The sequence below is a fragment of the Brachyistius frenatus genome, unplaced genomic scaffold (assembly GCF_029030835.1).
Source record: "Brachyistius frenatus isolate BFR_SWC_R1_liver_20210118 unplaced genomic scaffold, ASM2903083v1 Contig_35, whole genome shotgun sequence".
NCBI lineage: Eukaryota > Metazoa > Chordata > Actinopteri > Embiotocidae > Brachyistius > Brachyistius frenatus.
In genome coordinates, this window is record NW_027210634.1 from 2,505,434 (window position 1) to 2,517,851 (window position 12,418).

General features: G+C 47.6%; 2 protein-coding genes across 3 annotated transcripts; one reads left to right on the forward strand and one right to left on the reverse strand.

The window, feature by feature from the left end:
* Positions 1–232: 232 nt before the first annotated feature.
* On the reverse strand, positions 233–10,285 carry ythdc1 (YTH N6-methyladenosine RNA binding protein C1). Of its 2 annotated transcripts, none has more exons than XM_069700951.1 (16): positions 10,052–10,285; positions 8,510–8,611; positions 7,941–8,233; positions 7,457–7,856; positions 7,195–7,257; positions 6,967–7,061; positions 6,757–6,865; positions 6,522–6,639; positions 5,417–5,501; positions 5,184–5,338; positions 2,881–2,960; positions 2,612–2,648; positions 2,235–2,274; positions 2,039–2,104; positions 1,501–1,689; positions 233–1,394 (listed from the first exon to the last, which is right to left on the reverse strand). In XM_069700951.1, the coding sequence occupies exons 1-16, from the start codon at positions 10,077–10,079 to the stop codon at positions 1,206–1,208; spliced, it is 2,049 nt and encodes a 682-aa protein (XP_069557052.1). In that variant the 5' UTR covers positions 10,080–10,285; the 3' UTR covers positions 233–1,205. The 2 variants fall into 2 exon arrangements, with proteins under 2 accessions (XP_069557052.1, XP_069557051.1); XM_069700950.1 differs by having other exon boundaries at positions 7,457–7,859; positions 10,052–10,282.
* Positions 10,286–11,589: 1,304 nt separating this feature from the next.
* Positions 11,590–12,301, forward strand: ufc1 (ubiquitin-fold modifier conjugating enzyme 1). The gene has a single exon (XM_069700955.1). The coding sequence runs from the start codon at positions 11,731–11,733 to the stop codon at positions 12,244–12,246; it is 516 nt and encodes a 171-aa protein (XP_069557056.1). The 5' UTR covers positions 11,590–11,730; the 3' UTR covers positions 12,247–12,301.
* Positions 12,302–12,418: the final 117 nt, after the last annotated feature.

The following is a 12,418-nucleotide window of genomic DNA, read 5'->3' on the forward strand; positions in this document are numbered from 1 at the left end:
GACTTTGGATATTCTGACAGTTTATAATCTTTTTATGGACAGATAACTTCCTGTTGGGCCTTTAGTTTCTTCCGAGTTCAACACAGGTTTTGTTCAGTTATAATTAGTTATTCATAATTTAGTTATAATTAATTTTGGAAATAGAAAAACGTACCTTTGCGTGGAGTCATTTGTTACATCATGATTGAAATCGTACAATTGATTAAAAAAAAAGTGTAAATAAAAAAAAAAGTCTGATTTCAGGCTTTTATTTTGTACAAAAACAGACAAGCTCTGCCCCCTTTCTTTGAAAACATGAAACAAATTTCACTTTTAAATGTTATTTTGACAAAAATTGAACACAGATCAGTTTAAACGCTGCTGATCAGTCAATAAAGTGATCAGCTGGTCACCATGGTAACATCCAATCAGAGAAAGAAAACTGAAAACGGATTTATTTTCAGTCTGCAAATGAACAAACGTACAAAGTAACATGTCGCCAGCAGGAGGCGCCCATGAGAACATAATCAAGAGCGCATAATGCTTCTTCTTTTCACCGTTTTATAGCTGCTGAACAGGAAATGGAAACCAAAATAAACCTCAGAAACAAAAATAAATAAATGAACTGAAGCTTTTTACACTTTTTAAAAAGACAAAAACAAACTTTCAAAATTTTCTGTTCACATTTAATCTGAAGGATTTAACAGGAAATACTGCCCAAGCCTTTCACAATAAAATAAAATTTAAAAATAAGTGATTGTTTTCTGCTCCTAGTCAATGATCATGTGACCTCTCCGAGGGGCTCGACCCTCATGTTGGGAACCACCAGTCTGAAATACTGAAAAACGTAAAAATATATTTTTTTTCTCCTGTAGTTTAAACGGAAACTCAACAATGACGATTCTGGGAAATAAAGTTTGAACCTTTGAGAGGAAAAACATTTTTTACGCGTTTTTAGCATGTGCAAAAAACATGAATGACGGAATTGTGTGACAGGCATATTCCTGTGCTGTGACATCACTTCTTTTTATGCACATCAAAATAAAAGTTTCGATCAAACTTATTAAAAAAATCTCCACTTTTATTTGTACAATTTGTCAATTTATTAACATAAAACTGATGACGTCACTGACGATGTCATCACGTTGCTTTTATTCATAATTTTCGTCAAAACCAGGAATTCAGTTGAAAACTCGGCTCACTGACGAGGACGTGACATCATCCGATCACCTGCGGTACCGCCCCCTCTCCTTGTCCCTCTCTCTCTCCCTGTCTCTGTCCCTCCCTCGCTCGCGCTCTCTCTCGCGGCGAACTCCGCCTCGCTCACGTTCGCGCTGCCGCTCGCGCTCACGCCGGCTGCTCACCACCGCCTGAGTCCGCCGCAGGAAGTCGTCCACTCGCATGTCGTAGTCGTGCTGCATGGTGGGAAGAAGCAAGAGACGGTGAGATTGCAGCGGAGCAACAAACGGCAGCACAGAGACGGGAACACAAACGCGTCCGTGCAACCGGAGTAGGACTGACCGGGCTGGAGGTGAAGGCGCGGTGCTGCGGCGCACGCTGCTTGTCTCTGAAGCGAGGGGGCGGAGCCTCATGCGATGGCAGGGGGGGATGGTGGTGGTGGTAGGCCTGGTGAGGGGGGGGCGGAGGGTGGCTGTGGTGGTAGTAGGGCGGGTGGTGGGGGGGCGGCTGCTCCACGGCGGGGTACGCTGCCTGATGACACGCACACGACATCATCATTAGGTCAGTCCGTCGTCAATGACGGGATCGATCGGCGCGGCTGTAACAGTTCACACTTCAGGGATCAATGTTTTTTCGGTTCACCAAAGTAAATATCAGAAAATGCATTTTATTTTGAAAATATCTGCCCGAAAAGAGTCGGCGAATTAAGCGGACGTCAGCGCCGCGGCGGTCGGACAAACGCTGCTGCCCGCTTTGAATAACCTTTATCGAGTTGTCAGTTCCGCTGCAGGAGACGTCCGACAGGAAGTGTTCGGATCGCTGGAAGTTATGAACCGTTACGAGCCTATCGATCAGTGAAAAGGATCAATAACAATCATACCAGAGTCTGCCAGGGAGCCGGAGGACCGACGCTGTGGTGATAATCCCTCATGTAGTCGTTATAGGACTGAAACAGGAAGCGCACCATTAAACACCTGAGCACACCTGACGCTAATGCTGACACCTCACTGCGGTGACAGGACCGCAAACGGGTCTAAATGGAGCCGAGCTAACATGCTAACGTGTCTGGGACTCACCCCGTTGAGAAAAACGTCTCGTCTCACGCTGGAGAATCGTCTGAAAACAAAACAAGTTCAAACGAAACTTTCAAGTCAAAAGGATTTTGTCAATTAAGTTTTTGTTAACCTCTGCTGCATACACTCACCGTTATTATTCATGTACAACTTCAACAAAAAAAAAAAAAGAACAACAAAGCAAACGTCTCTAAATCAAGTTAATGTTTTCAAAGTTAAAATATTAAATATTTTATTTCCGGCTTTTCATCGAAAAAAAAAAAATCCCTTTGAACTCCCTACAAAAGCTGTCATTTTCCCACTGTTGAAGCTCCGCCTCCATCCAGCTGAGTGATGAGTGTGTGTGCGTGAGTGTGTGTGTGTGTGTGTGTGTGTCTCACCTGTCCACCTGCTGGTTCCGAAGGTCCTGGATGAACCCTGAAAATAAAACCAGTTTCTCTGTGAGCCGAGCAACAAACGAGCAAAGCTCGCTATAACGGCAAATCAAGCAATCAGAAAACAAATGCTGTGTTTTGACTGTGTGTGTGTGTGTGTGTGTGTGTGTGTGTGTGTGTGTGTGTGTGTGTGTGTGTGTGTGTGTGTGTGTGTGTGTGTGTGTGTGTGTGTGAAACACGGGACAGTGCTCAGATTAAACCTTCAGATTAACAACCTGCTCTTTGGTTGAAGTCGGGCGGACCGTCGGCTCGCGGCCGTTTCCTGCCGTGGAGGTCGTACTCTTCTGGTCGACGCCTACGTAAACAAGTCCACAGTTAAGACACACACATGCACACAAATACACACTCTCTCTTACACACACACACACACACACGCACACGCACACACACAAATACAAATACAAATACACACACGCACATCAATTCAAACTTGAAAACTCACTCAGCTCAAATTTCAACACGATAATAAAAAATAAAAAAACTCCCCAAACGTCACCAAAAGGTATTTACAGGTAAACATCTAAACATCATCTTAACCTATAATACAGTCCTATGCTGCTGGTCCTGTCTGGTATTGGTCCAGTCAGGTTCTGGTCTTCTGGACTTAATTTAGATCGAGTGCCTGCGGTGGAAACACGGCTGTAAACTGGTCTTCTGACGTCAACTAGAGGTCTGGGGGTCAGTCGTTGGTTCTACCTGAGGTTCTGGGGGTGAGTCGTTGGTTCTACCTGAGGTTCTGGGGGTGAGTCGTTGGTTCTACCTGAGGTTCTGGGGGTGAGTCGTTGGTTCTATCTGAGGTTCTGGGGGTGAGTCGTTGGTTCTATCTGAGGTTCTGGGGGTGAGTCGTTGGTTCTACCTGAGGTTCTGGGGGTGAGTCGTTGGTTCTATCTGAGGTTCTGGGGGTGAGTCGTTGGTTCTACCTGAGGTTCTGGGGGTGAGTCGTTGGTTCTACCTGAGGTTCTGGGGGTGAGTCGTTGGTTCTATCTGAGGTTCTGGGGGTGAGTCGTTGGTTCTTCAGGTTCAGGATCGGATGATTTTAAACTTACTCTCATCGACTGTTGTAACAGTTCACTGACAAATTTATCTTCACACACACTCACACAATAAAAAAAACAAATTAAGAAGAAGAAGCCTCTGAAAGGGACAACATACCGGGTCTGTTGTACATGAGGGAGGGCAACACTTTTCATTATATTAAACAGTTTTTCTCCTCATCAGTCCATTTAAAGGCTTTTTGATTAACCCTCTTATTTTAAAAGGGTGAGGGGGTGATGATGATGATGATGATGGTGCAGTCCTGTCAAGCAATACACAAAGCCCCGCCCCTCTCAGACCAGCCCCGCCCCCTCCAGACCACCAACAGTCCTTAAAACGAAAGAGACAAACGTTTGTCGTCTCTCTGTCGCTCCGTCCGTTCTGGATTCTTTTTTTTTTTTTTCTTCGTCTCCTCCACTCACACACACTTTATATTCAGTCCATCAGAGAGCGCGACACACGCACACGAACCAATCAACAGTCTGTTAACAACCAGTCCTGATTCAGTGTGTGTGCGCACTGGGGGGAGGGGGTGTATTATTGCTGTCCTTTCATGTGGGGGGTGGAGGAGGGGAGAAGAGGTGGAGGGTGTCCAAGAGGATCTTATCTTTTAAATTCAGTCCTTTTCCTCTCCGTAATTTTACCTTATTTGAGCAAGCGAGGAAGCCCCACCCCCGACACACCACACCTTCTCATTGGATATAGTCCAGAGGCCCCGCCCCCTGCTCGACCAACCTGCACCACGTTCTCAAACACCAGAGACAGTCCTCCGGGAGCTCAGGTGCTCCCCCACTTCCTCTCTCTCTCTCTCTCTTTCTGCTTTAGTTCTACCTCGCTCGCTCGCCCCTCCCTCACCCGCCCCTTCCATCAGTCCAGCCAGTGACGCTCATCCTTTCTGCTTTTATTCTGAAAGGGTCAGCCACAGTCCAGCTACAAGCCAAACAGATAGATTTTTTTTTTTTACTTCCGAAGTATCAAAATCCTGCAAAGACAAAAAGCTACAAAGGGAGAAATTTAGCAACAACAAAGTTGAAAAACTTGAGCGCTGTTTGTTTGAGCTATTTAAAACGTATGGAAAACAAACACTAACAAAAATAAAATATAGAATTAAAGACAAAATTAAAGTAAAATGTGCACCTTGTTGCTCAACTTAAACTCCAACAAATGAAGAATTCAATTTAAGATTAAGTGAAGCATTCGACTCTGTGATGTGAGCTGTTAACCGAGCGTCGCCCCACCGAGGATTTCAACTTCCTGTCTGACTTTGTTAAGACTTCGACCACAGACGAGGCGTAACTCTGGGGGCAGCTCCACACTGGAAGAAACACAACAACTAGAGAACCAGCAATGCCAGCCACGGGATAGCTAGCCGCCGGCTAAAGGCAGCCGCCGTCTCCATCGTCCGGCAGCAGGTGGCGCCGTGGTTGCAGCAGGAGAAGAAGAAGAACAGGAAGCGGGAGGAGGAGCTTGGTGATTGGCTAACCTTCCCGGTTCACGCTGCGGCGGTCGGCCTCGAGGCCGCGGCTCCGTCGGTGTCCGGCGCTTGTGACGAACGCGGCGGGCCACTTGGTGAATGTCAACGCTCTCGTCCAATGGGAACAGGGCGCAGAGCTGAGCGCCGATGTCCGGTTGGATCTCCTGAAAGAGACGATGTCTTAGCAAGCTCACGGACACAACGTGAAAAGCAAACAGAAGCATTAGAGACCGCGGGCGGACCTGTCCGTCGCGTCCGATTTTGACGGGCTTGTGTTCGTTCCAGGGGTTGGACAGATGGGCCGTCTTGATGAAAGGAAGCTCCCTCCTGTAAAAAACAAACGCCGAGTTAAAAAGGCCAGCAGGGAGCAAAACATCTGGTTCACAGTGTCAGACTGAAGACAGGACGCAGCACCAGGAGGACACGATGTCCATGATTTCCAAAAAAGAATCTCAAATTTTGATACGTCAGACCGCATGACAGTTTTCCCCTTTCAGTCCATCGTAAATGAGCTCGGGTGCTTCTGGATCACGTCTACATCTGCTTTCTTCTTTGTAGAGTTTTAACCTGCATTCGTGGATGCAGCGATGAACTGTGTTCACAGACAATGATTTTCTGAAGTGTTCCTGAGCCCATGCAGTGATTTCCACCACAGAATTGTGTCTGTTTCACAGAGTGGTGAACCATCTTCACTGCTGAGACTCCGCCTCTCTGGGATGCTCTTATTATACCCAATCATGTTCCTGATCTGTTGCCAGGCAACCTAATTAGTCTTGAGATATTTTTTAGCGTTTGACAACTTTTCTTGTCTTTCGTTGCTCCTGTCCCAACATTTTTTGAAAGGTGTTACTGGCAACAAACTCAAAATGAGCATGTAGTTTTTGTAAAACAATAAAATTCCTCCATTTCAACATGTTATGTTGTCTTTGGTCTTTTTTCAATTAAATATGGGTTTATGTGATTTACAAATCACCGCATACTTTTAATTTTTCTCTCAGTTTCAGCAGTTTGGTAACTTTTACATGTTCTTGTCCTGATGGCGGTGTTTTTTTTAATTTTTTTTATTATAACTGATAATTTCAACGTTCGGACTCAGTGGTGGAACAACAAGAATTTCTTTCTTTTTTTTTAAAAAAAAGTCCATTACACCTGTAGTTTGTTCTAGCGTGCTTATATCCGTTTTTAGAAAGGTCACAACCACCGGCTGCCCTTTGGCCTGAACTGTCCCGCCATCCGTCCGCCTGGTTTCCTGCTACGTTGTCTCGGTTCGGTCGAGAGTTGAGCCGACTGAGCTCGTCTCACACCTCCAGCGAGAGGCGGATCCGCGGGTACCACCGAGCCGTTTACCTGCACAGCCAGTCGATCTTGAAGACTCCTCCCAGCATCTTGGCGTTCATGCCAGCCGGAAGAACCCAGTGGATCGGAGAGCCGCCATGATGGGACTCTGAGGCCAGACGAGCAAAACCTGAAGGAGGACGAGAGAAAAGAGGCCGATCACATCTCCCGCAGTCAACTGAGCCCCAGTGAATAAGACGGAGGACTAACAGAAGGAGTCAGTCGAAGGAGAATTTCCTGTACGCACCTTGGAACTTGCCGCTCTCCCTCACGGAGAAGACGAGGATGACGCTCCGCGCCGAGCGGAAGGCGGCGTTCAGCTTCTTCTCGTTGACCGGCAACGTCGACCAAACGCCCTGCAGGTCAGAGACGCGTCATAAAACCGTTACATCAACACGAGGACATCCGCCGCCACACACGGCAACTACGCGGGAACGACTCATGACCACCAGCGTACCTTTGCTTTAGCCAGGGACACGTTCTCGTGGTTGTTGCTCTTGATGAGGAAGAATCGAGCATCTCGCAGGATGTAACGCAACTTACTGGTCGGATCTGCAACAACACAGGAAGTGGTTGTGATCTGGTTACTTCACAGGGAACAGTCTCGAGTAATCCCATTACTTTCACGTGAGTAACTGCTCCAGGAAACGTGCCGTGAAGCGAGGTACATTTCGAGCCTACTTACTCTCAATCCCTTTACGAACTTCTCGGACCGACGACGACAGCTTCTCCCGCTTTTTCTCTGAGCCTTTCACAATAAAAGCAGAGGATTAGATAAGAGAATCCTTTCAGTATAACGTTGACTGTTTGCTTTGACTTCACCAAAACAACAGAAACGAATCTTTAACTGCAACATCACAAAGTGTTTTGTTTAACCTGATTTAAGCTGATTGATTCTCGAAAACTCAGATGAAGTAAAAAAATTGTTTTGTTGTCGTTATGGTTACCTGATCCCTCGGAGGCGGAGCCTGAGTGGGCTGACTCGCCGTCAGAGAAACTGACGGAGGAGGCAGAGTGGGAGTCGCCAGCCTCGCTTCGAGTGTCATAGTCGTTCCCCTCAACACCGCCACGACGCTCGTATTCCTCCTCTTCCTCCTCCTCCTCTTCTTCCTCCTTCTCTCCTTCCTCTTCTTCCTCCTCCTCCTCTTCTTCTTCTTCCTCCTCCATGCCCTCCTCCTCCTCTTCCTCTTCCTCTTGATCGTCCTCCCCCTCCTCTTCTACGTGGGAGGCGGTGGGAGAAGAGCTGCCTGACGCCTGCTCAGAACCATACTCTGCTCCTGGCTCCGCCTCTGATTGGTTGCCCTCCTCGTGAGGGGAGGGGCTTGGCCGTCGCTCCTCACGCCGCAACTTCTGAAGGCAAACAGGAAATTAACACGATTGGCTGAAAGAAAACACTGGTAGCAGTCGTAGTAGCTGAAGTAGTGTCAGTACCTGGTTCAAACCCTCCAGGCCCCTCTGGGACTCCCGGCGCCGGGGGTCCTCTCCGGCACAGTTCCTGGTCCCCTCTCGGGGCCCTCGCCGCGCCTTTCGCTCCTCGTAGTACTCGTGTCGGTAGGCTGCAGAGTGTCGCCCCCGAGGGCTAGAGGCCTTCTTGGAGGAGGAGGACAGGGGCAGCACTGCGGCTCTCTTGTTGGTGGAAGATGACCTGGAAGGGGCGTGGCCTGACGAGGTGCGTAGCCTCTTCAGATCCTGGCTGTCAGAGCGCTCACTCTTCCTCTTTGTTCCTGAGACAGAAATCAGGGTTTATGTGAAAAATCACCAGAGCTAATATTTTATCATAAATATCAGGAAGTCTGTAGTACCATCAAGGGTAATACCTGTAATTCTATCAATGGTTTTATCTATAGTACTTTCAATGGTGTTATGAGTAGTACCATCAGGGGTAGTAGTATCAGGGGTAGTACCTGAAGTACTTTCAGTAGTAGTAGTATCAGGGGTAGTATTTGAAGTAGTATCAATCAGTAATAGTACCAGTAGCTGATCAGTGGAACCAGTGTTACCTTTCTTGTCGCTGACGTCGCGCTCGGTTTCCGGGTTGTAGAGCTCGTCGTCCTGATCCGGAGCTTCAGTCAGCAAATCCTCCAGAACGTTGAGTTCTCCGTCTGAAACAGCAAAACAGTTGTTTCTTACACCTGACAGGTGCAACACTGGACCGGCCCGAGTCCCCCGACACGTCCGAACATTGCCACCTTAACGTCACACTGTGAGCTACAACACTCCCACTGCACCCTCGCCACGCTGTTTCTTTAAGCATCGTGGACAGCCAATCCAAACTCAAGTACTTTTCGAAATTTGATTGGAACTATTCGATTTTCAAAAGGACCATTTAGACTGTAGAAAGCTTTTGGGTGCATTACCGCCACCTTCGGATGGGAGAAACACATTACAACCAGAGCGCTGGTAAAAACAGGGGAAATATGGAAAAACGATAATCGTGTACACCAATTTTTTTTTGGAAAACATAAACATCTCGGCGATAGTGCGGCTCAGGAATGTGGTTCAAATCTTAAGAGTCTCCACCTCATATTTCATCTGTTCGTGACTCGCAGCCGGCGCTGGGATGCTGAGAAGAGAGCTCGACGGCACTCGGCTGCTGTATCTGGATCTAAAACTGAGAAAAATCCCAGGAGGCGGATAATCGCACAGAGACGGCCTTTCATTTGGAAAGTAGCAACGAGGAGCTTTGGGTGTTTGATTCACGTGAAGCTAAAGGGATCCATAAAGTAAATTCAATTTACAAAACCTGATTTCACTCGGGATGTACAACTCGGGGAGGAGTGAGAACCCTCGGTGGTAATGAATGTCATACATTATTATTATTATTATTATTATTTTACAGAGAGGATTCCCAGTTCCAGCAGCATTAATGGCAGCTGAAAACATTCAGTAAATATTGCCATCAGTGTGTTTTATTTGTAAGTGTGAAGTCATTATTTACTCCCTCTGACAACAAGAACGATATTCCATTTAAAACGCATTTACCCGCTTTCCTTTTCATATATTTAACTACTTTTGTTGAGCCGAAGGACTTCAGTCAAAACAACACCGGAATAAAGGGAACTTGTCACCGGAGATTTGAAACGTGTTTAAAAAAAAAAAAAAAAAAAAAAAAAAAACTTAATTCTTCAGCATCACACCAGTTCAGTTACAGACTCCTGAAATGACCTCGGACCGGTTGAACGGATCCACGGTTTCCAAACACACGTCTGATCTCGTTCACGATGGTCTCCGCACGTCTCCACGTGATTCCCCATTTAAATACAACAGTATTCAGTGATTCACATTTCTTGAATGGAGCGTGTGGCGCAGCGGCGAGAAGTTAGCGGCGGCCACTCGTGGAAAAGCAATGACGAAAACGAAAGGGAGGGCGCGCGCGAGCCTCTGTTGGTTATCACCGGTCACTTTAGTCACTAACCGACGTGACCAGCCACCGCGTGTCGAAGTTTCGCCGATTATTTTTAACCCGCAGTTGAACGGACGACGGAACAAAGACTACACATGCTAATGCTAACAGCTGCTAACAAAGCAGCCTCGCGTCTCACCCTTGTCCTCGCGCCGGTCGGCCGCCATCACCGCCGCTGTGACGCGATCCCGCCTCGTGCGCAGGTGGTGCTGCGGGTGAAACGCGTTTTAGTTTGAATAGAAACGCCGGTAGAATTTAAAAAAAAAAAAAAAAAAAAAAAGCCGCCTGATCTCAGCTCCAAGAAGCAAATGGCGGACTGCGCCTGTTGTTGTAAGTTTCTTCTTCTTCTGCTGCTGCTGCTGCTGCTCGGAACTAGAAGCCAGTTGAAGTACCGCCACCTGCAGGACCGCCGCGGTCACACACCGTTCGAGTCAATCAGAAAGCAGGAGATCGATTCAAAGGAAAATTAAAAAAAAAAAAAAAAAACTGACATAAATGACAGACCATGAGGTAAAAAAACAACAACAACAACAAAAAAACACTTCAATGTATAAAGAGACCATTTCATCAATCAATAAAATGATTCAAGTTTAATACTTTTTTTTTCTAAGGTTCAGACAACAAAACAAATCCAACAAATAATGTAATATTAAGTTCATCATTTGGAAACGTGCGTTCGTTGTTCTGCCTTTAATGTGAAAGCCCAAAACTCAAGAGTCAGAGTCAGAGGTGTTGTCACCTGATTTAACGCCACCACTGCCGTCTCACATCAGGAGATTCTGTCTCTTCAGAACTGATCACTGACGCTTCAGTTTGGCCCTGATGGTTCCTGTAGAAAATGATCTTCCATCAGTCGCTCGAGCTCTAAAACACAGTTAAAAAGGGGCCGCGGTGTCGTGAAACTACGCATCATCAGCACAAGTCAATGCCTCCTGATGACGTTTCCAAGTGGCAGCGCGCGAAGGTCAAAAGGTCGAGGACGCTGCAAACATTAAATAATCTGAACCCGAGCCCATCGTGTTCTGACGTTTCAGTTTGTGAATCACAAACGTACTGAAATGTGTTCAGATACAGTATTTACAAACATGAAATGCGTCGTCGATTTTATAACTCTGTGGGCGGAGACGTCTCGTTTTATAACCTGCCGTTTCAACTTGTGTTTCTGTTTGTGACATTGTGCTTATTGATTTGTATGTTTTCACGGTGTACGACGTGCTCATTTACGTACGTAGGAGGCACGCGAGAGCCGATCACAAGCGGTCACTGATGACGCATGTTAATGCCAGGTGTGAACACACGGCTTAAAGCGGGACACTTGTGATCCGATAACGCCGGGGCAGATCAGGACAAGCAGATAATGCAGGTGGACACGGGGGTCAGTGAGACCACGTCCAGTTGGTGATTCTCAGAGCTCATAAAAATAATTTAGCTGATGGAAAACAAGTTCCTCTAAAGTCCAATTGAAGATGGCAGGTTGGCGTCCGGCCTGTGGTTCCGAGGAGGTTCTTCTTCAGAGGAGGTAGAACTGAGGAGCAGCGGGGAAGACTCTGATCAGAAGAGGACCGGGTCTGGACCAGCAGGTTGTCGGTTCCAATCGAGAAACAAAAGAGTTTAGAAATGTCAAGTCGCGTGATTTCCGAATCGCGTGGAGGCTTTTGTTTTGAAAACCTCTTCCAGGAAGTGGTTGGTGCGGACTGGTACAGCTTCCGGTCGGTGTCAGATCGGAAATCCACGTCAGTCGTCACACCAGAACTGACTGAACGGAACCAATTCAAACTCTTAACTTCTTTTTTTTTACTTCTTCACACACACACACACATGGCGGACGAGGCCACGCGCAGGGCCGTGTCGCAGATCCCGCTGCAGAAGACGCACGCGGGGCCGAGGGACCGTGCTCTGTGGCCGCAGCGGCTAAAGGAGGAGTACCAGGCGCTGATCGGGTTCGTGGAGCAGAACAAGGCGGCGGACAACGACTGGTTCCGCCTCGAGTCCAACGCGGACGGGACGCGCTGGACCGGCACGTGCTGGTTCATCCACGAGCTGCTGCGCTACGAGTTCCGGTTGGAGTTTGACATCCCGGTGACGTACCCGGCCACGGCGCCAGAGGTGGCGATCCCGGAGCTGGACGGGAAGACGGCCAAGATGTACCGCGGTGGGAAGATCTGCCTGACCGAGCACTTTGCGCCGCTGTGGGCCCGCAACGCGCCGCGCTTCGGCCTGGCGCACCTGATGGCACTCGGACTTGGACCCTGGCTAGCCGTGGAGATCCCGGACCTTATCAGCAAAGGGATCGTGGTCCATAAGGAACGGCCGCGCGAGGCAGCGTCGGAATGACGTCACTGGAAGACACTTCACAGACCTGAAAGCTGAACAGTTAAAAATGATGGGGGGGAAGTCTGGTGGAGACTTATGACCGAATAACAAGTGACGTCGAATCAAAATAGTGTAATAAACCGGTGGTTGATGAGATCTAACTTTTATTATCAAAAAGTTAAAGAGTTGGGTG